The 25,795-nt window shown below is 46.2% G+C and overlaps 1 protein-coding gene across 5 annotated transcripts in view; it reads left to right on the forward strand.

The window, feature by feature from the left end:
• Window positions 1-5,701, forward strand: part of IGSF9B (immunoglobulin superfamily member 9B) — a 47,180-nt gene extending 41,479 nt beyond the window's left edge. For 4 of the 5 annotated variants that reach the window (XM_043452625.1, XM_043452626.1, XM_043452627.1 and 1 more), the window contains exon 20: window positions 92-5,701. In XM_043452625.1, coding sequence (XP_043308560.1) covers window positions 92-300 — 209 coding nt within the window. In that variant the 3' untranslated portion in view covers window positions 301-5,701. The remainder of the gene's footprint in view (window positions 1-91) is intronic. The other variant, XR_006266484.1, reaches the window with a different exon arrangement.
• Window positions 5,702-25,795: the final 20,094 nt, after the last annotated feature.

Raw genomic sequence — 25,795 nt, forward strand, 5'->3', positions numbered from 1 at the left:
CGGGGACAGCAGGGGTGCACCGCTGCCTTCTCACTCTTACCAGACTCTCCTCCTTTCCTGTCTTGTTCACACCTGCTCCCCACCCCCACAGATGGTTCTGCCTCCCAGGCTCAGCACCTTCCAAACTCTCAGGTCCTGTGGCCCGACGAAGCTGTCTGCCTCCGGAGGAAGAAGAGACATTCCCGGCCCGACCCCTTCGCCCGTCTGTCGGACTTGTGCCACCGTCAGCTCCCGGAAGACCAGAAGGCAATACTCAGTAGCGTGGAGCACGATGACCCCGGCCACGCCACTCTGCTGTGATGTTGCCACTTAAGTGGCCCCTGAGCGAGGCTGCTGGTTGAGGGGCAAGGGTGGGCATGAGGCAATGGGTGTGCGGGGCTTCGTCCTCCCCTGCCGGGGGAGCAGTGGCCCAGCTGTTGGCCTCCAGGGCTGTTCAGACCCTGGCTCCGCTTGTTCTTCCTCTGGTCTGAGTGGGCATCTCTTCCACCTCCCAGCCTGCTGGCCTCGTGTCTGGAAGAGAGGGCAGAGGGCACACCGGCCGCCATGGCTGTGGGTGGAGTTTGGGAAGTGAACTGGGGACAGGGAGAGACCTGCCTCCTCCCCCCCTCTCCCCACTTCACTAGATGGATTTCCCCACTTCCTCAGCTATCAGTGGAGTGAAAGCGAAGCAGTGGCTTGCATCATGCTCTGCTTCTGTCGAGTTTCTTGAGTCCTGAAAGAGGGCTGTACTCCGCCGTCTTCCAGACTCCACATATATATAGCTATAGATGCAAGTGTGTATGTGTGTAGTTTGTGGGTTTCTCTATGTATATATATGTACGTGGGAGCAAATGCTGCTCACTCCTGTGGTCAGTGGAGGAAGGAGGGAGGGGGCAGCTGGCGTGTGGGCTGGGCAAGGAGGACTGGGGGGAGCTGGCGGGGGCTCTGGTGTCCGTCTCGGGAATGAGTCCCCCTGAAATGGGGTTCACGCCTTCTCAGCTGGGTCCCCCATTTGTCTCAACCTTGTCGCATCCAGGGCAGAGTGAGGGCTTGCCACGGTGACTGCTGCCCACTCCGGGGGCTCAGCAGTCCATTACCATGGAACTAAACACTGCCTCCATTTCTCGGTCCCGGGCGGAGAAGGGTGGCTGGTGGGCGGCCAGGCGGGCGTCTCTCTTGCTTTCATGGTCTGGCTTGGAAGTGAAGCTGCTTAACAAGCGGGGCTGGGGGTGGCCCTGTGCCCAGACTGGAGCTCCTCATTAGCCCCTGGGGTCCAGCCGGGCCCGGAGCCCTGTGGCCAGGGGCCTCCTGCTCCAGAGCCATCTGTGCCGAGCACCCAGCGCTGCGGCTCTATTTATATCCTGTGCCCTCCGGAGCGCTGTTCCAAAGCTCTGATTGGATTCCTCCTCTCCTTTTGTGGGAGCTAATTCCCCAGATTGATTAATTGCCACGTGTGGGGAGCCCTCCCACACTCCTCTCCATGCTCCCCATGTGCCCCCCTGCAGACCTGAACTCCCACAGGATGGGGTCAGATAAAGCTGGGGGCCTGGATACTGGGTTCTGGGGGTGCTCTGGGCACCCCCACCTTCCTCCAGGGCTGTTTGTATAGAACTGGCTGAGGGCTGGGGTTGAAGGTGAAAGGGATGGGAGGTGGGAGCCGGGCTCCATCCTTTCTCTGTTGAGCTCTCTTCCTAAGTCAGACTCTTAGCACCCAGAAGCCTCTGCGAGGTGGTCTGACGGCGACAGGAGAGGCCTCTGTCTCTCGTGCGTGCGCAGTGTATGCTGCCCTCGGCGGGCAGAAGGCCTGTGTGTGGCTGGGGTGTGTCTGGCCTCTTTCTCCTCCTCTTGCGCCAGAGTCTGCCCTTCTGGCTACCTGAGAATCATGGTGGCGATCAGGTTCCTGCAAGTACCTCCTTCTTGGTGCTGCTGTCTTGGTGGGTTTGGGGACAGCCCCTGTCCCCAGTTACCTGCCTGGGTATTGGCCCCGTCGCAGCACTGGACACTTCTCTGGCTCTCAGTCTGGGGACCTTGGCAAGCTAACCTGAGTGTGGGAGCATCATCCCCCTGGGAGCATCCATCCTAGGGGTGAATCCTCAGCCCAGTGCTTCCTTCTCACGCCCGCTGAGTGGGGACCCATTCCACCCTTGGGGCTCTGCCTCACACATCACACAACTACAGTTTCTCTCCAAACATGACCATCGTGGAGAAAGAAGTGGCAGGAGCAGTGTTCATGGCTGTGCCTCGTCCACTGCCCACCACTGACCTGGTGGAACCTGCCCCTTCTGGCCAATGTACTTCGCTGGGCACCATGTCCAAGCCCCACCCGGGCGGCGGCTCCAGCGAAGCAGCGACTCTGCTTCCTCCCCGAGGCAGCACTACCTCTGCCGCTGTGCCCGACGGGGGGCTCACGGGCACCTCTACTGGGCCCAGGGGTCGGTTGTGGCCTTTGTCTGTACTCTCATGGTGGCTGTTTCTTGAGTGGAGCAGGTCCTGGAGGACTGTGTGTGCACCGTCAGGGCTGTGTGTCTTCAGGGTGAACTAGGCCGCCCTCTCTGAGCCCTGTGCTGGGGCTGTAGGCCCTGAGGTTACAACAGGAGAGGAGACAGAGGGGATGGCATTCAGGGCCCTGCCATGCGCCGTCGCCAGCGGTAACAACGGTGCTGACTCCTGCCTGCCTGCCTTCCCCCGGCCAGGCTTGGTACCTCAGCACAGAAGACCAAGTGGTTGGAGCTCTGCTTTTTGCCGGCCGCTGGGTGTCAGCTGTGCTGGGCGTCCCCAGGACTGGGGAGGGGCACCAGGCCGACCTATCTCTCAATAGCTTTGGACTCATTACTCCTCCCAAGAGGGCTTCCTTCTTGTGACAGTGGACGTGGACGTGGGCATTCCTGCACCCCGGGGAGCTGGTTCAGCACTTCCTGTAAGGACTATGATGGAAATCGGCAGAATACAGTCTGCTCTGTCCATGAGGTGGAGACAGGACTGTTAGAGGCGCACGCTTCAGTGCTGGATGTGTGCAGGTGTGAATGTACGTGCATGGGGGTGCAGCCATTTCTAAGGACCAGGTGCCCTTTGCGCTCTGCCCGTGACCAAGTGCAGTGACAACTCTGAAGCTTCCTCCAACTTTCAGGCCCCAGTCCATGGGAGATCAGGTGTCCTCCAGACTGCCCCTCGGCCCATCTGGTAACCTTGCCTAGAATTAGCCTGCCCTTCCTCCTGCATCGTGCCTGGAGGCTGCACTGTTTCAGGCTAGGTGACTTGGAGACCAGGGAAAGGCCGAAGTGCTGCCCGAGGGAGCCTGAGGCTGCAGCTGTTTGGTGGAAAGCAAGCAATAAGGAGAAGGTAGGGCCTTGTCTTGATTTGCTGGTGGTGTCAGTGGGGTTGAGTATGGACACAGCCCAGCACTCAGTGGTGATCTCTGTCTGCAAGCCCTCAGCCTGTCTCTCTCAACTTTTCCCAGACGTGGGTCTGAAAGGGCGACGATGGGCGGGCAGGGTCTGCCCCCACTTTGAGGAGGCCCATGACCCATGATCCTGTGCGTGGGGGCGTCTCAAGTAGGTGGACTGGAGTCACCATTAATATTTTTCAATGCTGTCTTTTTTTGATTTGGTATCTAAAATATTTGGGGTTAAACTGATTTCAGCTGTTTTCCTGTGCCCTTTTCATACAGAGGAAATCTGGTAGGATCAGATGTGAAATTTCCTGACTAGGCTTTTTTTTTTTTTTAAGGTTGACAAAATAGCTTCAGGGAGGAGGCAGACTTCAGAGAGCAGCAGGGCGACCTTGTCACTCTCCAGGATTAGAATTCAGAGCCCAAGTGGGCATAGCTGGAGCTGTTAATTCCAGTTTTGTTAGAAAAAGCCTTTTAGGGGATTGGGGGTGGGCTGGGGAAGAACTGTACATAAAGTACATTTTATTACCATAGGGAGAAACATAGGGAAGGAAAAGCTAGTGGCTAATCTGGGGCTTGCTTTGCTTGCATGTAATGGAGCTTTGGGGGGCAGGGATTGTTGGGGAGCAGCAGGGAGGCAGAGGTAGGTAGGGGCCTGGGGGGCCCCTCAAGGAAGTGGGCATCCTTGATCAGCTCTTTCTTCTCCAAATTAAGGGAGGCTGGAGCTTGGAGCCCCCCGGGGCTGCACTGCTGCTCTGAGAAGAGTTGCTTTCAGCAACTGGGAGTTTGGTTGGAGTGTCAACCACCATACCACTGACCAGCAGTGAGTCCACCTTGGTCCCGTACTTTACTTCTGGGGCTCTCATCAATGCTTCCATGAGCAAATGGACTATTTTGCATGTTGGTTTCCTGAGAGGGTAGAAGTGTTTTCATGACCCATTCTAAGCTGGAAGAATAAATAGGTTGAGTCTGATCCTTAGACAGTCCCATACCCCAGGGTGTCTGTGTAGGACGAGGAAGAGTGAGGCGGATGTGCAGACAGCCCTGCTGGCGCCCGTCCCTTCCAGATGAGCGGCGCATCTGGGCTGCTGAATCCTCGGTAGACAGCAGCCGTTAATGACATCACTGGGCCAGTCTTCCTTGGTGGGCCTGAAGGAGCCTGAGGAAACAGTGTTTGCTCTGGATTGCTGGTGGGGAGAGCTGGGCCGGGTGGTAGGGAGAAGTGCTGCAAGTTCTCTGCCCCTGGCCCTGGTCCGTTGCCGTCTGTCTGTCCCAGCCCCCTTGATGGTGACACAAACAGCTGCTGGGCCTCTTGAATCTTGAAGAAATGTGTTCCACCAGTCCCACCAGTCTCTCCCTGGCACTGGATTCCCTGGCTTTATTTTAGGACCAGGCCATGCTCTCCCTTCTGCCCCAGATACACACCAGTTACCTCGTTTCCTTCCCACCCCACTTCTTCATGGCTCCAGGGATCCTGACCTTGTGCGTGGTTTGCGACGGGGAGGTGGCTGGGTAGGGAAGGGAATCTGAGAGGGGAGAAGGGTTGGGCTCGTGGCGGGTGGTTTCCATTTTCCACCTTAGAAGCCCTGTGAGCGTGCTTCTGACGGTGTGTGGGGTTTCCACCCGTGTAGAGGGAGGGGGCCGATGCCGACTCCTCGTGTTGGTGATGAGGGCTGAGAGACTTTTTGCCCGCTCTTGGCTTACAGCATCTAAGAGATCTTGTTTCTGGCATGGGGACAGATGTCCTTATAGCCATCTTGCAGTTCTCTGAAGGGAAACTGTCCATCACTCTCATTGGAAATTTCTATTACCTGCTGAGAACCTGAAGGGTCTGTCATGAGCGGACAGTGTCCTGGCTGGGGCAGAGAGGTGGGGCTGTCTCACCTGGCCCTCTGCAGTCACCAGACTAGCCTCCAGCCCCAGGCGGCTATCTTGTCCATGTTCCTTTCCTGGGCTCAGGAAGTAAGAGTGTATGTGTGTGTGTGTGTGTGTGTGTGTGTGGCGTGTTCTGTATGTATGGTGCCTATGTGTATGGTATGTGGTGTGTATGTGTGAGGGTGGTGTGTGTGGTGTGTTTGTGGTGTGGGGTGTGTGTGTGGTGGGGTATGCATTTGAGTGTGCTGTGTGTGTGTACAGGATTTGTAGGGACACACTAATTTGCCTGAGTAGCGTCAGGCTTAGCAGGCCCTCTTTTTCGTTGACTCTTTTCTTTGCGAGGCAACTCCTCATTTGGTAGGAGGGTGAAATTAGTAATATGCCATCTTTAGTGTATTTTTTATGGAGATTGTATATAAAATTATATAAATATATATGATTTGTTCTATTTTAAGGAGAGAGGGGAGCTTATGTAAGGGGGTGGGTGGGTGCAGGGACCGAATGCAATAGACGTGGTTGGGAGCTGGGGCCTCTGGGGAGTGGGAGTTGGGAGGGCAGCGGACCACAGCCGGGGAGAGGAGCGGGGTTGTGCCTTTGGCACACGCATATATATGAAGTCTAGCTAGCTAGCTTGTCTATATATCTATATATCTATATGCAGTCATAGTTTGCTTTATTTTTGTACTCGTGCTTAGACATGTTTGGAGCACGACCACCTGGGGTGGCCTGGGTTCTAGCTCACGCCTTGGTGCCCTCTCTGCCTACCCGTCCTTCCTCCATGCCTCATCTGTCTTTTGAGACATTCTCTGTTCAGAGTCGCTTGGGTCTTTCTGATGGAAATATGTACATATGAAAATTTAATTTTAACAAAGCCTCCTTCTGGCACCTGGCCAGGGACTTCTAGAACAGAGCAGAGTATCGTAGAGTCTGACCCAGAGCTGGAGCTTCTGGGGGAACAGGTACTCACTAGCATTTGAGCAGGAAACTGTGTGCCCTGAAGAATACCTCTCTGAGAACTCAAGACCTCACATACGCTGCAAGGATCTCGCACCTTGCGGCTCAACAGTTGTCCCTGGGTGCTAGCTCCTTCTCTGACTTGCCAAGGGTTATGTGTTTGAAGCTGGTGCAGGGCCACACAGTGCCGGCAGCCAGGAGACACCCGTGGGTGCAGTCTCTGCTTGCATCCCACTCATCAACTGAAGAGCCAATACTGACCCCTCCTCCCCAAGCAGGGCGTCACATAGGCCAAGAGGTTTTGTCTTAGGGAACTCAGTCATTTAGAGGAGCTTGCATGCCTCAGCCATGGGTGGGGCTTTTTTGCTTTTTTTGGAGTACCATGGGAAGAGGGTGAGGGTGCAGCTCGGGTCTGACCCCTGACCCTTCTCGTGCCTCAGTGTAGCTTTAAGGGGTCCTGGCATTCACTCAGGCCTGTCCTTCAGCCCTTGGCATACTGGCTCAAGATGCTTCCCGTTTCCCAAGGCACTGGAGGACAGTGGTCTCTGTCCAGTCTGTGTTGGCGGAGCTCCAGCATGGGGTCCAGTGGCCGTGGCCGTGCTTGGCAGGTGACCAGTTGTTCCTGCAGTCTTCTCAGGAGACCAGGGGAGGATGCAGCCAGATGTTCCTTGTAAGACTTTTCAGGGAGGCCGGGCAAAAAGGGCAACACAGTCTCTGTCCTGTTCAGCCTGCCCGAACCTCCATGACCAGAGGGCTTTCATTACCGTTCTTTTGGCTCTCGGAGCGATCCTCTCTTTCTCCACAGACCCTGTCCCGCTTCTGGTATCCTTCATCGCAGTACTGCACTAGGTCTGGGGTTACTCTGAAACTGCTTCTTTTCACATGAAACCCAAGGTGTGGTCCTTCGCACCAAGGAGTCACTGCCCTCAGCCTTCCCATCCCACCCCTCTACCTCTAACTGGAGTCAGTATTGGGAAGAAAAGTGAAGACAAGTGACACAGCCCTACCTTGAAACATTAGAGCTTGGAGGGGTTGTAAAGTTTATCTCTACCCTGAGCCTCAGGAAGGTGGGAAAGGGTAGGTAGCCCAGCCAAGACCTCCAATTTCTCTGCGGAGCCGGCCTTTCACAAAGGCACGTGAGACCAATGGATGATGGAGATCTGATTATATGTAAACGAACAGCATCTGCCTTTGAACCTCTCAGTTAACAGGACAGGTTGGTGGGACGAGTGTGCTGACTCGGTCTTTGAGGCCACCCCACAGACTGTGCCTGTGCCTTGGTGCCCACGTGGTGGGAGGCACACCGAACCCTGGTGCTCTTCCCCTTTGGTGGGTGCTGAGGGTGTCTGTGGAGTTGTTTTAGTTCTGCTGCCTCTGTCTGCTTCACGGAACCAGGGTTTGGAGTGGACAGAGGCACTGGGTGTTCCTCACCCAAAGTTGGCGTGGGTGTATCCTTCCCCCTTGGGCATCAAGCAGTAGTTGGGGAAGTGGGGTTCCCACTGCCCTCTGGCCCTGTATCTCCTCTCTGATGCAGGTGTTCGTGACACTTTGGGCAACGTCAGGGCAGTAGGTGGGAGAGCAGGAGAACCCATGCAGCACATTGCCTGTCCGTGAGGGTCTGGCCCCGATGTTGGCCTGGGGTGGGGGGGGGTCTCTTCTGTGCCCAGGGCCTGGGGGGACACTCTGCACAGTGGTCTTGATCGCTGGGACTTTAGACTGAACGGCTGGTTTAGGGAAGAACAGCAGTTTAAAGCCCCCCTTGCCAAGTTGTATACATCAATCTCCAAAGGTCTTAACGCCTTGTTCAGACTTCATTTCCGAACTGCCATCTGTGGGGCCAGAGGAAGGGGCACGAGGCGGGGGGTGCGCTCCCACCAGTGGCTCCTTCTTTCCACAGCCGCTGACCTGAAGGGGCTATAGCAGCCTCACGTCAGTGACGCCTGGTTCCTCTCGTCCCCGACTTTTTCTCTTCCACCAGGAGACACTTTATCACCCTGGGTATGATTCTTCCATAGCACACCGGGAAGCAATGTGTGTGGATTTCTTTTCCCTGTTTCACCCAGTGGTCTGTAGACACACAGAGGGTGGGCCAGGAGGGGTCCCACAGCCACCTCCCGAGACCCCAACAGCTCTGCGCCTCTGGATGTCCAGGGGCCTCTCGCCTCATTTCTTCTAGGAATCTGAGTACGACTCAGCGTGCTGGTGGGAGTGCCTGCTCTCATGGCACACTTTTTCCTTCTTCAACTTTCTTTGGGGGTTTTCCCCGATCCACGCCAGGTCTTCTTGTGAAGACCCTTCAAACCTCGTTTCCATTTCTTGAATGTCGATACTACCACGTAACTGCGCTAGGGTGCTTTATGGTGCTGTTCTTGATGAGGCCAGCTGGACTGAACCTCCTTCGTCCCACTGGTTCCTTAAATCTTGCTGTATTTTGTCCTCTATTTTTCCCCTGGGGGTTTGGGGTGGGAGACGTAGGGGTGGCTTTTGTGTTCTCTCTCTCTTCTGTATGTATGCACTGGGTAAAGTCGGTAATCATGGGCAGCTGACTTCATGGTACTGGTTGGCTGACTTTGGTTAACTATTAAAGACAAATCAACAAATTGTACAGCTGCACACAGAACACCTTTGAGTGTGAATCTGAATGGCAACTAGAGGCTTACTTTTTGAACTTCAGGTATGTAACTCAAAAGTAAATAAAAACACTATTTTTTCAGTAAGCTTTTTTTTTCTTCTAAGAGACAACTTAGAAGTCAAATGATAAGAACATTTAACCGGTGCTGTACCAAAGCCTTATATGAACATAATCCTACACTCTGTACCACCTGTCTCTGCTGAGTACCCTGTTCTGTCACCCTCTTCTCAAAAGCCTGGGAATGCCAGCATGTGCCAAGCCTGGGGCTGGGTCTTGGGAACCTGTGGGTCAAGGAGACCCCTTGGAGCAGAGGGTAATGGTGAAGATGGAACACCATCTGCTTCCTGAGTAGACTCTGGGAAGACACCAGGCATTTGTGTGTGTGTGTGTGTGTGTGTGTGTGTGTGCGTGTGTGTGTGTGTGGGGAGGGGACTGGGGTGTGTGTACATTCGTGTGTGGGTGTGCTACAGGTGCACAATGCCAAAGTGAATGCACCAACTGGGGGCCTGAAGGGGAGACCCAGGCTGGCTCTGGAGTGGGCTGGTTGTACTGAGAGGGGAGGGTACCTCCTCCTCCCATTTCCTGTCTCCTTCCCTGTCCCCTCTGTCAGGGAGTGGAGGTTTATGGAAATAGCTACACTCTCAACCAGGTGCTTTTTCCTCAAGATCTCCAAAGTCTAAGCATTTATAAAGGGCCTGTCCAAGAGGCAGGCACCGTCAACCACCAAATCACAGACTGCCAGGACAGGGAGGGACCTTCCTTCCCCTCAGCTCTGGCTGCTTTCTTGCAGAAGGGGTTCCTCCTGCAGGGTCCCCTGACCACCTGTCCTGGGCCTCAGCCTGTTCTAGCTGTCACCCTTCAGGCTGCCTGACCCCTTCTTCCCTATCCACACAAAAGACCCAGCCAGAGGTGCCCCTTGACCATGCCTGCTCTGTGGCCTAAGCAATAAAGCCTGCCCTGCCTACCACAGACAGTGACCTTTGGCCTTAGGCTCCTGCCAGTTGAAAGCTGAGTGACACCCCAGACTCAGTTAGGAGAGGATGTGTGGCCAGCCTTGGCTCGGGTTGCCATGCTGGGCTCCCCTCGCTGGCATTTCCAGGCTTGCCAGATACTAACCAATGCATCTCCAGTAACACTGCATGTTCATATCGTGAGTTAAAGAGCAAAACAAACAAACACAGACATGGGCAAATGAGCAAAGGGAGAAGAGAGGGCACACAGGGAGACGAGATGTGTAGCCAGTGAAGGAATGCTGGGAGTGTTGCAAGTGAAAATTCAAGAAGTTTAGGGTTTAACTGCTTCTCATGTAACATTACTCTGCTTCAGAAATGTTTTGTATTTTGATAGAAATAAACATTTGCTAAAAAAGTTCATTTTCTAACTTTTATTTATACCTAGGAGTTCATTTCTGGTGGTATCTACTCTCACCTCTGGCTTTTGGTCTCCCTGATCAACCCCAGATTTTACTTATGGCTCAACAAGATTGTGGAAGGATTTAAGGCTAGAGATGAAGGAAGTTCTCTTTATTCACTGAGCAGGCGTGCCCTGAGGGCCAGTCACATGCATCACCGTTCCACTCACTCAGGATCTATCATGAGCGAGCAGGCAAGGCCTCTGCCCTTCCAGGAGACAGACAGCAAGGTGATAGTGCTAAGGAAATCACAGCCTGTAAAACAAGATGTATTAGGTTGGTGCAAAAGTAATTGTGGTTTTGCATTATTGAAATTTGCAGTTTGATATTGGAATACATTTTAAAATGTAGTTATGTTATACATCAAAATAATGCACATTTCTCGCTTTATTTTTTTTTTGCTAATGACTTATTTCTTGCTGTTTATATTTTATACATGTTTTATACTATGGCAGTGATGTTAGACAAAAAGCAAATTTGAGTGATTTTCTTATTCCAGTTCACAATGGGTCTTAAAGCAGTGGAGACAACTCGCAACATCAACAACCCATTTGGCCTAGGAACTGCTAATGAAATATAGTGGTTCAAGACGTTTTCAAAGGAGACAAGAGCCTTAAAGATGACTAGCGTAGTGGCTGGCAATCTGAAATTGACAATAACCAACTGAGAGCCATCAACTTAGCTGATCCTCTTACAACTACATGAGAAGTTGCTGAAGAACTCAATGTTGACCATTCTGTAGACATTCGGCATTTGAAGCAAATTAGAAAGGTGAAAAAGCTCAATTAGGGGGTGCCTTATGAGCTGACTGAAATTTAAAAAAAAAAAGTCATTTTGAAGTGTCTTCTCTTATTCTACGCAACAACCATTTCTTGATGGGATTGTAACATGCAACGAAAAGTGAGTTTTATATGACAACCCATAGTAGTATGAAAGAAGTTCCAAAGCACTTTCCAAAGCTAAACTTGTACCAGAAAAAGGTCATAGTCACTGTTTGGTGATCTGTTGCCAGTCTGATCCACTATAGCTTTCTGAATCCTGACAAAATCATTATATCTGATGAGTATACTCAGCAAATTGATGAGATGCTCCGATAACTGTGGTGCCTACAGCCAGCATTGGTCAACAGAAAAGGTCCAATTCTTCTCTATAACAATGCCTGACTGCATGTCGTACAACCAACGCTTCGAAAGTTGAATGAATTGGGCTATGAGGTTTTGCCTCATCCACCATATTCACCGACCTCTTGCCAACTGACTACCTCTTCTTCAAGCATCTTGACAACTTTTTGCAGGGAAAATGCTTCCATAACCAGTAGGATGCAGAAAATGCTTTCCAAGAGTTTGTTGAATCTCAAAGCACAGATTTTTATGCTACAGGAGTAAACAAACTTATTGCTTGTTGGCACAAACATATTGATTGTAATGGTTCCTATTTTGATTAATGAAGATGTGTTTGAGCCTAGTTATCATGATGTAAAATTCATGCTCTGAAATCACAATTACTTTTGTACTGACCTAATAGAATAAGATGGTAGGAGTTTGGGGAAGAAACTTAGGCAGGGTGAGGGGCAGGTGGAATGAGGAGGAAGTGTCGGCTGCCCTTTCAGTCACTGCTGGGGGCCTCACAGACAGAAGTCAGCCCCTGAGCAAAAGCTGAGTGCGCCACTTACAAAGTTCTTTAACTTGTAGACTTTTCACTGCACCTGAAATCTTAAAGAGCTGGGAGAAGATATGCTGACTCTTCGGTTAGGTGATGAAAACAGTCCTCGGGCTTTTGGCTGCATCTGTCCAAGTGGGACCCAGCCCTCACAAGCAGGCCCGTGGTGACATTTCATATACACGAGTCGGTGGTGCGGCAGCCGCTCTGGGCTGAACCCCAAAGGGGCCGTCATCTGGGTGGACCCAGGGGACCTGACTGCTGAGACCAGCACACCTTCCTCCCTGGTCATGGCTCACCGCCCCCTGCTTCTTAACAGCCTTGCTTCCTTGTGGTCTGCCTTAGCAGTACGCTGCTCATGTACCGGCTCAGACTATGCTTGCCTTTAGTTTCCTTTGGTCTTCAGGTGGAGTGCAAATACCAAAATGCATTTCTATTTACGCTCACGGCTCCAAGTGAAGAAAGCAGCTGCACCACCAGCCCAACAGAAACAGGGCCAGCTACAAACTTAAAAACATCTTTTTATGATATAAAGTCTCCATATAAAATGCCCTAAGAGCCAGGTCGTGGGGCTGTTGTGCCAGCGGCATACCTCCCAGTGTCTGTCTGGCTTTCTTTGCCTCAGTGAACTCTCACCATTCTCCTAGTTTCCGTTTCCTGTTTCCTTGATCCTTTTTGAGTCTAATGAAAAAAAACTTTTTTTGATATTTCATACGCTCTGGTCTTAATTCTTAAAAGCAGGTACTTGGAGTATTTTATAGTCTCCTGTTTTCACACAAATAAGAGTGCCAACCCTTCAGACTCCCTGACCACAGGTTGTAAACTGGGACCCCTGGATTTTGTGTGGCTGAGGATATGGAAATAAATGAACCTTTCTGGCTAGATCTGTCAGCTCTGTGGCAAAGCTAAGTTTAAAAAAAATTAACTGGTAAGGAGAAATAAATAGTTTCAGTCAGAAGCCTCTTTTCTGTATTAAACTGTTATTTAAAGGCCCTTCATCTATTTTTAAATTGTCCCTAACTTCACGCTAACCCAGTGCTCCACACTTTAGAACATTCTTCCATGTGCATTTCATTTGGTACCCATGGTGACCTTAGGAATTAAGTAAGGTTCTTGTTCTCCCTTTTTTAGAGATAGGAATGGACTATGAGACCCGGTAGAATCAAGCAGCCAATGTCCCTTCTTCCCACTTCCCCTCTCTCCCTGCCCACTGCCTCTCCTATCCCTCAGTCCCTCCCTCCCTTCTTTCCATACCCCTCTTTCTTCCCCAAAGGTTAAAGGCAGCAAGAAATGACCTTAAAGAAGAGGCCTCAGTCTTGAGTCCTTGTCGGGTACTTTTCCCTCAGTCTACCTTTCAGATGGACCATGACCATGTGGCAGGATATCTGTCCCTCTGGTCAGGGGGCCTTGGACCCTTGGTTTACAAACATGGTGTCAAGGAAAGATTTCAAGATGGTTTGGTCTCTGTCAGCTGGGGGCGGTGGGAAGGATCCTTTCTCTAGGACTTTGAAATCCTAGATCTTTGATCACTCTGTATTTTTCTCCTTGACATCGCAGCCCCAGCCCACAAACCACCAGCATTTACAATATTCACTCTCCATTAGTAACTGATGAATATCAGCAAACTGTTCAACCTTCCTGAGGGAGCTGGTCTTGCCAGATTCCCTCCTTCAGAAATACGGGCGTTGGGGGTGGGGGAGGCATACAGGTTGAAACGTCAGGAGCCAGGGGTGCTGCATGGTCCCCAAGACCCCTCTTGGGCATAGGTTGAGTCACAGGCTCTGCAGTTCAGCCACTGGCCATTCGAAGAAGAGATGACATTCTATCCTGCCAGGACAGGTTATCTCGGAGCCCTTGCTCTGCGGGGCAGCACTTTCCTCCCGCCCGCACAGAGGGGAGAAGGCAATGGCACCCCACTCCAGTACTCTTGCCTGGAAAAATCCCATGGATGGAGGAGCCTGGTAGGCTACAGTCCATGGGGTCTCGAAGAGTTGGACACGACTGAGCGACTTCACTTTCACTTTTCACTTTCATGTATTGGAGAAGGAAATGGCAACCCACTCCAGTGTTCTTGCCTGGAGAATCCCAGGGACGGAGGAGTCTGGTGGGCTGCCGTCTGTGGGGTCGCACAGAGTCAGACACGACTGAAGTGACTTAGCAGCAGCCCAGAGAGGAGCAGGATGTGCCTGGGCACACACGGGGCAGGCCTTCTGCACAAGACCCTCCCCGGCTGCAGAGGCCTGGGGGTGGTGCTCAGGCCGACAGGCTGCCCCTTGGGAGGGTGTGCTAGTGGTAGCCAGTCCTCTTGAGAAGAAGAGGCACACAGCTCTTCTTTGTCCTCAGTTTGGGGCCTGAGTTGCCAACCTGCAGGCAGCAGGAGTATCGCCTGTTATGTGCACTTAGCACTCTGTTACACTTGCTCACTTTGTGTCTGCCTCACTAGTGTGTAAACTCCTCGGGGTCTGTGCCCTATCTGTCCTATTCACTGTCAGAACCTGAGTGCCTATCACAAAAGTGCAACTTACTAAAAACTTAATGAAAGAATGAATGACTACTCAGAAAACACCCGTTCTGTTTGGCATCGTCAGATGAGCAGGTTATTGGTAACCTTGGTGTGAGCAGTATCAGTGGAATGATGGAACAGACTCCAGGCTGGAGTAAGGTGAGGCAGGGGGAGTGAGTAATCAGAGACACGGTCTACAGGCAACACTTTTGAGAAGCCTAGTGTCCTAAAGTATAGGACATTTGTGTATAGTAAGGCCAACAGATGGTGCCTTACTATTTGGTGCCTGACCTTAGGGTGATTAGGGTGGGGAATAATGGCCTGGAGTGTGACGGCCTGATAAAGGCGGTGGTTGGGATGTAGACCCTGGATCGGTTGGCCTGTGTTTGAAAAGTGCACTTGTGGGCAAGTTATCTGCTCTCTCTGGGAAGTGGTTGATCCTTGGAGCGGCAGTCCCTCCAGGGTCAGCAAGGCTCCAGATGTCAAAGCATCAGAACACAGATTCGAGATGCTCAGTTAATCACAGGACAATAAATACAAAGCAAAATACACCAGGCACACAATAGCTTGTTGAAAACTAAAGATACAGAGAAAAATCTTAAAAAGTTCAGGGGAAAATATCATTATCTTCAAAGAAGCAACAATAAGATTTATGACAATCTTTCCCACATAGACAATGGAAGACAGAAGATAGTGGAGATATCTTTACAGCACTGAAAGGAACAGTCAGCCTCTAAGTGAACAATGAAATAATTTAAGTATGTGACCTAAAGTAAAACAAGGTCAGCATAGGACAGAACAGATTGTGTAAATAGAAAAATGTAAAGTGTTAATCTTAAAAATATCTAAAATGTATTAGTAATTACATTGATTTAAAATGGACCAAATAATCCAGTTAATAGACAAGCATTGTCAGACTGGATAAAAACCCAGAACTGTATACCCTTTAGAGGAGCATATTATACAAATAAAGAGATGGGGAATAATAAAATTTAAAAATATATACCACTTAACAAAATATATAAAAATATATACCACTTAACAAAAAAAGAGAGCTGCTATAGTCATATTAAATTAGAGTCAACTTTAAGGTAGGAAATACTGTTTTTGTTCAGTAGGGCTATTTAATGATGATCAATAGCAGTTTACTTTGGCCACCTGATGTGAACAGGTGACTCATTTGGAAAGACCTTGATGCTGGGAAAGATTGAAGGCAGAAGGAGAAGAGGGTAATGGAAGATGAGATGGCTGGATGACATCACAAATTCAATGCACATGAACTTGGACAAACTCCAGGAGTTGGTGAGCAACAGGGAATGCAGGAATCCATGAGGTTGCAAAAAGTTGGACACAACTAGGTGACTGAACAACAACACACCAATGTTAAATTTGTATGTACTTAATAGCATACTTTCCAAAGTTTATGCAGTGGAAATTGACAGAACTAAAAGAAAAAAATAGAGAAATACACAACCACAGTTTTGGGTTTTAGCATTTTTTCTTCAGTAACTTGTATAACAAGTAAGGAAAAATTACTAAAGATACTACTAAATTCCTACAGGGAAAAACATGCTCAATCAACTTGAACTGACTGACATATGTGGACCTCTACACTCACCATCTGCAGTGTGCTTATTCTTTCAAATGCTGCCAAAACAGACTATACACTGGGCGAGAACACAACCTCAGTTCATTTCAAAAGAGAAAGCCTGAGTCGTTTTCTACTGACCGCAGTAGAATTAAATTATAAATTAATAATTAGAGTATCTCCAAAAGGTTTTCAGTTAAGAAATACAATTCTACATAACAAAGGTCAAAGAAGAAACCACAATGTAAGAAAATGCTTTGGGTTGGATGATACTGAAAATATCATTATTGTCAACTAAAGCAAAGTTCTGAGGACAAGTTTTAGTTCTGAATGTATATATTAACAGAGGAAAATAGTTGATAGTCAATGATAATGTCATCTGAAAAAACTAAAACAAACTACATCCAACGAACCTAGAAGGAAAGATTAATGGTAGAATTATCATGATTGAACACTCACATGACAATCAACAAAGGATAGTTATGTGAAAAGATTAATAATATTGACAAACCTCCAGAAAAACTAATGAAGATAAAAACATGAAAGTCATATATTAGCATTCTCAGGAATAAATAAGTAGAATCACATCAAATTCTACAAACATTAGAAAGGTATCAAAAGGTGTGAACACCTTTATGCCAATAATTTTGACTACTTAGGTGAAATGGATACATTCCTTGATAAATACAATATTTAAACTTACACAGAAGAAAGGCAAATCTGAATAATTCTCTATATATTTTAAGAAGTTAGATCTACTTTAAAAATATCCAATAAAGAAAACTAAATGGATTCACAGATGAATTTCTCAAAACACATAAGGAAGAAATAATATAAATCTTAAATTTATTCTTTCAGAGGATAGAAACAGTCAACACTTCTAAATTATTTTATGTGTTCAGCCTAACATTGATACCAATATCTGACAAGGAAATAAAAATTACAAGCCAATATCCCTTATTATCAAAGATGCAAAAGAGCTAATGAGACTACATATATATGAGTGTATGTATACATATTTATGTATATATATATATTATGTATATGTGTATATATTTATATAAACACTGAACAAAGGGGTTTGTCACATAATTTCAGTGGTTCCCCTGGTAGCTCAGCTGATAAAGAATCCACCAGCAATGCAGGAGACCCTGGTTCGATTCCTGGGTTGGGAAGATCCCCTGGAGAAGGAAACAGCTATTTACTCCGGTATTCTTGGGCTTCCCTGGTAGCTCAGATAGTAAAGAATCTGCCTGCAATGGGGGAGACCTGGAATTGATCCCTGGGTTGGGAAGATCCCCCTGGAGACGGGAACAGCTACACACTCCAGTATTCTTGCCTGGAGAATTCCATAGACAGAGGAGCCTGGCTGGCTAGAGTCAGACACAACTGAACAACTTTCACTTCTTTCACTTAATATCTGAAAACCAGTCAATATAATTCACTATAATAACAGACTAAAAGAGAGCCCTTCAATCGTCTCAATAGATGCAGAAGAAAAGTGGTAAAATTCAACACCTTTTTTGGACAAAATTCTCAGCAAACTAGAAATAGAACAAACTATATTTAAGGGAAACTACTCCAAATCTAGTACTTATTTAACGGTGAAATACTGAACACTCTTCCTCTAAGTTTAGAAACAAGGCAAAGATTGTTTATACCATTTCTACTCAACATTTTGCTGAAGATACTATCTAGAACAAAAGAGCAAGAATAAGAAACACTATAATAATTGGAAAGGAAAAAATGATCGTTATTCACCTGTGATGTGATTGCATATGTAGAAAATCCAAAAGAATTTAGAAATAATCATTATAAGTAAATTTCAAAGGTTACTGGATACAAGGACAATACAAAACATTTATTTATTACTGACTAAGCAGTTGAAATAGAATGGAACTGAAATAAGAAATACAGTTGAGGGCGTCTCTGGTGGCTCAGTGGTAAAGAATCCACCTGTCAATGCAGGAGACATGGGTTTGATCCCTGGTCTGGGAAGACCCCACATGCTGTGGGACAACTAAGCCTGTGTGCCACACTATTGAGCCTGTGCTTTAGAGTCCAGGAGCCACAACTACTGAGGCCATATGCCGCAACTACTGAAGCCTGCACACTCTAGAGCCCGTGTTCTGCAATAAGAGAAGCCACTGCAATGAGAAGCCCACACACTGCAACTAGAGAGTGGCCCCTGCTTGCCGCAACTAGAGAAAGCCTGGACAACAACAAAAGCCCAGCGCAGCCATAAATAAATAAACAAAAAGAAATACAGTTGAAAGTAGCACTAAAATAACAACTACCTGCAGATAAACCTGGCCTTCCCTGGTGGCTCAGAGGTAAAGAATCTTCCTGCCAATGCAGGAGATGTGGATTCGATCCCTGCATTGGGAAGATCTCCTGGAGAAGAAAATGGCAACCCATCCAATATTCTTGCCTGGGAAACCCCACGGACAGAGGAGCCTGGTGGGCTACAGTCCTTGGGGTCATAGAGACAGACATGACTTAGAGACTAAACAACAACAGATAAATCTAATGAGATATGCAAACTCTCCACACTGAAAACGACAAAAGCATTGTTGGTGGAATGAAAAACTTAAATGGAAAGATACAGTATGTTCAAGAATGGTAATCTCTTTTTAAAAATAGCATTTCTCACTAAGTTGAGCTACAGAATCAATAAAATACTAATCAGAATTCCAGAAGTTTCTTTTTTGGTAATTCACAATTTGAATTCTAAATATATATATGGAAGCACAAAAGACCTATAATTGCCAAGATGATCATGAAAAAGAACTTAAAAGCAGGAGAATTTCCATAACTAAATATCAAGACCAATGATAAAAATTAAGGAAAAGTGCCATTGATGTCAAAAAAGGACGACAGATTAATAGAACAGAAAAAAGAACCCTGAAGTAGTTCTACAAGGCATTGCCATCTGTTTATGACAAGGCACTACTCCAACTGAGTTGGATAAGGATTATCTGAATGGAAAAGATAAATGAATCATTTTTTCAAAGTTAGGAGCTTTTGTTTATTAAGACATAACAAAAATCCGAAGTGTGAGAAGACATTTGTAATATATACATACAACCAACAAAAGATTTGCACCCACAAGTAATTTCCTAGAAATCACTATGGGAGACAGAAAATTCAGTTGTATGCGGGTCAGAAGACTTGTCAAGGCAACTGAAAAAATAAATGCAAATGGCAAATAGGCACATGAAAGGCGCTCAACTTGATTAAAGGAATGCAAATGAAAAATATTACCAGCTTGGCTATGATTTATAAAAAGATTAAAATGCTAAGTATTACTGAGTTCATATAAATAAACTGGAAACACTGCTGGAAAACTCTGTCCATGCCTACTAAAACTGAATATACCCATGCTTCTACCAACAGTCTCAAGCTCAGATTACACTTAATAAATATGTACTGAAACATATATGCACCACGAGACAGACCTGCATGTTCTGAGCAGTAGTATTCCTCATATACATAAAATGTCAACTACTCAAGTGCCCTTCAGGAGAAGACACGATACAGTTGACATAACAGGATAATATCCAGAATGTAAATGAATGATCCACTATATCACAGAGCAATGAGGGAGACTTCCAAACATAAAGTTTAGCAAAATAACTCACACAAAGGAAAACACACAGCGAGTATATAATTTATTTACAGTACCAAAAAAAGAAAAAGAAAAAACCCAGGTAAAACTAAACCTACACTATGAGAAGTCAAGATAAAGTTTATCCTTAAAGGGTAAAAACAGCTGGAGGGAAATGTGAGCAAATTTTTGAGGTTTGGGTAATGTTATTTTCCTTGAGCTGTATAATATTTACACAGATGTGTCAAGATTGTGGAAGTTCTTTGCACTTCTATGTAAATTATACTGCAAAATTATTATTATTTTTTTTTACAAATAGGATAGTGTGTCTCTGATCACAGTTAATTTTCAAGTTCAAAAATAAAATAAAATGATAATAAAAGACGTCACAAACCATTGCAACCAAAAAAAAGGCCAGAGTTATAACTTGAGTATCAGACAGACTTTTATTTAGGGACAGAAAAAGAAAATGAGAGAGAGAGAAATGAATACTTTTATAATGATGAAGCTTGAACTACACAATGACTATTGGAACAATTTTGCACATATATGTAGACTAACACAAACTGGTCATCCACAAAGATGAGTGTAAAATGACCTCTGAAAATTTGCGCCTCCATAAAAACAACAAAAATATGGATAATCAACACTTTTAGAACTCTGGAAATTAACAAAAGCCTGGATACAGAAATAAAAATGATATGGTATTGCCATTCGTATGGCAATTCTTATGGCAATATCTATCTATTCTTATAAATATTTTAGTCCAGGGGAACGAAATTGAGATTTCCAAAATAAACCCATACATCCATGGCCAATTGGTTTTTGAGAAGTATGGCAATACCAGACGGTGGGGATGAACAATCTCTTTAATAGACAGTGTTGGCATAACTGGATATCCACATGCAAAAGAATGACAAGTGGGCCCCCTACCTCAACGACATACAAAAATTACCTTAAAATTGATCAATAACCTCAATGTAGGAGCTAAAACTATAGAACTTTTGGAAGAAACTTAGGAGTAAATTGTCAAGACTTTACCTTTGGCAATGAATTCTTAGATATGACACCCAAAGCATGAGTTACAAAAGCAAAAATAGGTAAGTTGGACTTTAAAATGGAAAACCTTTGTGCTTTAGAGAACATGACAAGATAAGTTTTGAAAAGACAATCACAGAATAGGGGAACACTTTTTTCAAATAATATGTGTAAAAGGAATTTATATTCTGAATACATAAGGAAATGTTACACCTCAATAACAAAGAGAGATCACCCAATTAAAATATGGTAAATGGACTTTAATAAGCACTGATCCAAAGATAAACAAGTGTCTAAATAATACATGGAAAGATGTTCAGCAGAATTAGTCATTAGAGAAATGCAATTCAAAGCCACAATGATATACCAGTTCACTAAGGTATCCATAACAACAAAAATAAATAAAAATCTAAGGAAATAAGTGTAATGTGTTCCTAGAGGATGCGGAGAAACCGGAACCTTCATTCACTGTGGGCGGGAACATAAAACAGTGCCGCGACTGCAGAAATAGCTCCTCAAAATGTACAACGTAGAATCAGAAAACCACCCAGCAGCTGCACTGCTAAGTATACACCCAAAGAAGTGTCAGCAGAGACTCAGACATACCAGCGGGAAACGATCGATATCGGTAACTACTGTTGTACAGCCAACAAGAAAAATACTAAATTTGGATGATTCATATCTTGAACCAAAATATTCTTGAGTCTAGAAACAAAGTACAAGGTAAATAAAACCATAAAATGTGATGTAGTCTCAGATTAAAGAACATCCTGCTATGTATATTTCATGACTCAAGAGACATAAGAGATCTACAGGACCAAAGAAACCAAAACACCATGAAATAGTCATGAAGCTTCCGCGCAGCCAACCCGCAGGAGGACCTGAGCAGGAGGACCTGCCCATCCCTGGACCTATGGCCCTGGGGACCAGCCCCGGAAGCGGGCCAGACCATTAAGGCCTCTCAGGCGCCTGGACAAGCGGCTGGCCTGGGAATGGGAGGGGGGTGGTAGCGGTCTGGCCATCAACACCTCCCCAGCCTCTCCTCAACATGATTAGTCATTAGAGAAATGCAATTCAAAGCCACAGTGATCACACCCCAACCCCGGCCTTCATAGGCAGGGATAGCACGCAAGGAGCTAGGGTTCCAATCACAGACCCCACTTGAGGGCCAGGCACACTCACTTCGGGCTGCCACTGTCGTCCTGTTATGCAATCACCCAAGGGCTGGGTGTCCTGTCATGGGGCTCCTTGGGGTCATGGAATTGCCTGAGGGGCTGGCGTTGGGTCTGATCCAGGGGTTGCTGGGTGCTCGGGCGTCTGATGGCTCCATCTGCTCACCAGAACTTGACCAGTGTCTGGGGTCTGAGTTAAGTGGTGGGGGTGTACATCTGAGTCTCAGGTTTACGTCTGGGCCCAGTTTCCTGTTGCCAGCTTCTTCGGGGATGTCCCAGAGAGGGCTGCACCACTGCAGCCTTCAGGTGGTGCCTGCCTGTTGTGCAGAACCACCTGTAAGTCTGGCCTATCTTCTCACCCTGTGTCAGCTGATCGTAGGGAGCTCCCCCAGAGGCCGTTGGAGCAGACTGGGAGAGAAGGCAATGTCCAGGAGTGGGGACCATGGACAAGGGAGCCATGTAACTCTTTTGTGCCTTCAGGGCCTGCCTGGGCCTGTTCTCAATGATATCACTTCTGTTTGCTGATGGGTGCTGCTATGCATGCCCAGCTCTGTGGCTTGGTGGGTCAGACAACAGCCAGCTCAGGTTCACATGGTAACCTGGTGTCCACGGTTAAGCATTCAGTCTCTCCTAGGGCCCACTAGCTGTATATCAAAAGGAGAGTGGCTGTCCATAGACGAAGGCAGAGCTTTTCTCCCAAGTCCTAATGGCCCTCACTGTAACTCACCTGTAGGGACTTTCAGAGGTTCTGAACAGCATCCCTATCCAGCACTGATAGTTCAAGCACCGCTGAATTCCTGGGTCGCATGACCCAAATGGCCAAGCTACTTCTGGTGGTTTTCACTAACAGGCATTGAGAAGAAAGTACTTGCCAGATAAATTTCTACACATTGGGTGCAAGAAAATGTGTTACTTTGCTCATGCAAAGTACATCTGGAACAGCAACTGAGTCGAAGTCTGCTCCTGGTTAAGTCTACAATAATCCACTGCCAACTTCCACAATCCATCTGTCATCTGCACAGGCCAGACAGACAGGTTGAATGGGGATGTGGTGGGAATCACTGCTTCTTCACCTTTCAGGTCCTTTAGGGTGGCATTAACCTCTACAGTTCCTCTAGGAACATGGCATTGCATTTGGTTTACTCTTTTTCCTAGTTAGAGACAGTTCTTGTGGCTTCTACCTGACCTTTCCTACCATAATAGCCTTTGCACTGCACATTAGGGAAGAAATGTGGGGATTATGTCTATTGTAATTTCACATTCTGAAAGTAGAGAAATAACCACAAAATGGGTTCAGGGACTCACTGCACCCACTGTGAGATAGATGTGAGCTAAAACTCCATTGACCATCTGATCTGTGCAAGCCCCGACTCTGACACAGGGCCCACAGTAACTTTTTGGGTCTCCTAGAATCAATATTGTCTTCCCTGGTGGCCCAAAACTGTAAAGAATCTGCCTGCAGTGCAGGAGACCTGAGTTTGATCCCTTAGTCAGGAAGATTCCCTGAAGTAGGAAATTGCAGTTCACTCTAGTGTTCTTGCCTGGAGAATTCCATGGACAGAGGAGCCTAGCAGGCTACAGTCCATGGGGTCGCAAAAAGAATTAGTTTAGAGTCAGTATCCAGTAATCCCTGAAAAGTTTATCTCCTTTCCCTCTGTGCACAGTTACTCTGATAAAAGGCTGTAAGTCCCTTTGAGGCGGGCGGGGAGAAAGATTAACACCATGCATGTTCTGTGGTGTAGCAGCGTCCTTCCTTAAGGAGATCTGACCTTTTCCTAATTCAAGGAGTTCTGGGTCTGTACACTGGCTTAAATCAGAACTGATCAAAGGGCCATGGCTGTTTTTATCATTTAAGTTAGACTTCTATTTGCTTGTCCTAAAATTCTCTCAATTAAGTAGATCAAGCAAGAATTTAGTGAACTGCTCATCTATTTCACTTCTAGGGGCACCTTGAGCAACTAGCCAACTCCATAGGTCTCTGTAAGTCAGACTTTTTATTACTGCTTTGTCTTCTTTGGGAGAAAAAGTGTGTATGTAGCTCTTCTGCCCATTTTTTGATTGGGCTGTTTGTCTTTTTTGATTTTGAGCCACGTGAGTTGCTTGTAAATTTTGAAGACTAACCGCTTGTTGGTCACATCATTTGCAAATATTTTCTCCCATTCTGTGGGTTGTCTCTTCATTTTGTTTATTGGTTTCCTTTACTATGCAAAAGCTTTCGAGTTTAATTAGATTCCATTTGTTTACTTTTGTTTTTATTTCCATACTCTGAGCAATGGATAGAAAAAGACATTTGCTGTGATTTATATCAGAGAGTGTTCTGCCTATGTTTTCCTCTAAGAGTGTGATAGTGTGTCATCTCATATTTAGGTCTTTAATTGATTTTGAATTTATTTTTGTGCATGGTGTTAAAAGGACTTCCCTGTAGCTCAAATGGTAAAGAATCTGCCTGCAATGCAGGAGACTGGGGTTTGATCCCTGGATCAGGAAGACCTTCTGAAGAAGGGAATGGCAATCCACTCCAGTATTCTTGCCTGGAGAATCCCATGGACAGAGGAGTCTGGTGAGCCACAGTCCATGGGGTTGCAAAGAGTCGGACACTACTTAGCGATAATGCATTTACTTACTATGGGGTTAAAAAATGTTCTAATTTCAATTTTTTACATGTAGCTGTTTAGTTTTCCCAGCACCATTTTTTGAAAAGACTATGTGTCCCTATTGTATAGTCTTGCCTTCTGTGACACAGATTACTTGATCATAGGCGCGTGGGTTTGTTTCTGGGTTTCCTTTCCGATTCTGTTTATCTATATGTAGTTCCATTTTTGTGCCAGTGCCAGGCTATTTAATGACAATAGTTTTGTAGTATAGTCTGAAGTCAGGGAGCCTGATTTCTCCAGTTCCATTTTTCTTTTTCAAGATTCCTTTGGCTATTTCTGGTCTTTTGTGTCTCCATACAAATTTTAAGTGTTTTCTTTTCTAGTTCTCTGAAAAATGCTCTTGGTAATTTAATGGGGATTGCATTGGATCTTTAGATTGTCTAGGGTAGTATAGTCATTTTCACAATATTGATTCTCCCAATCCAAGAACATGGTATTTCTTTTTATCTGTTTGTGTTATCTTCATTTTTTTTTTTATCAGCATCTTATAGGTTTCAGAGTACGTGTCTTTTGCCTCCTTAGTTAGGCTTATTTGTAACTAGGCATTTTATCCTTTTTGATGCAATGGAAAATGGTATTGTTTCTTGAATTTCTCTTTCTCATATTTTGTTTTTAGTGTAAAGAAATGAAACAGATTTCTGTTTGCTAATTTTATAACCTGCAACTTTACCAAATTTGTTGATGAGTTCTAGTAGTTTTCTGGTGGCATCTTTAGGGTTTTCTATTTATAGTATCATGTCAGTTGCAAACAGTGACAGTTTCCTTCTTTTTCCCCCTATTTGAATTCCTTTTATTTCTCTGATTGCCATAGCTAGGACTTCCAAAACTACATTGAATAAAAGTGGTGAGAGTGGACATCCTTGTCTTGCTCCTGATCTTAGAGGAAATGTTTTCAGCTTTTCACCATTGAGTATGATATTAGCTGTAGGTGTGCTGTTATATGGCCTTTATTATGCTGAGGTATGTTCCTTGCAAGGCCACTTTCTGGAGAGTTCTCATCATAAATGGATGCTGAATTTCATCAAAAGCTTTTTCTGCATCTATTAAGATAATGATATGCTTTTATTCTTTAGTTTGTTGATGTGGTATATCACATTGACTGATTTGCAGATATTGAAAAATCCTTGCATCCTTGGGATAAATCTCATTAGATCATGGTATATAATCCTTTTAATATATTGTTGAATTCGAATTGCTAGTATTTTGTTGAGGATTTTTGTGTCTGTGCTCATCAGTGATTGTGACTTTGCTGCTAAGTCGTATCTGACTCTTTTGCAACCCCATGGACTGCAGTCAGTGACATTGGCCTGTAATTTTCTTTTTTTGTGGTATCTT

The sequence above is a fragment of the Cervus canadensis genome, chromosome 29, assembly GCF_019320065.1.
Source record: "Cervus canadensis isolate Bull #8, Minnesota chromosome 29, ASM1932006v1, whole genome shotgun sequence".
In the NCBI taxonomy this organism is placed as follows: domain Eukaryota; kingdom Metazoa; phylum Chordata; class Mammalia; order Artiodactyla; family Cervidae; genus Cervus; species Cervus canadensis.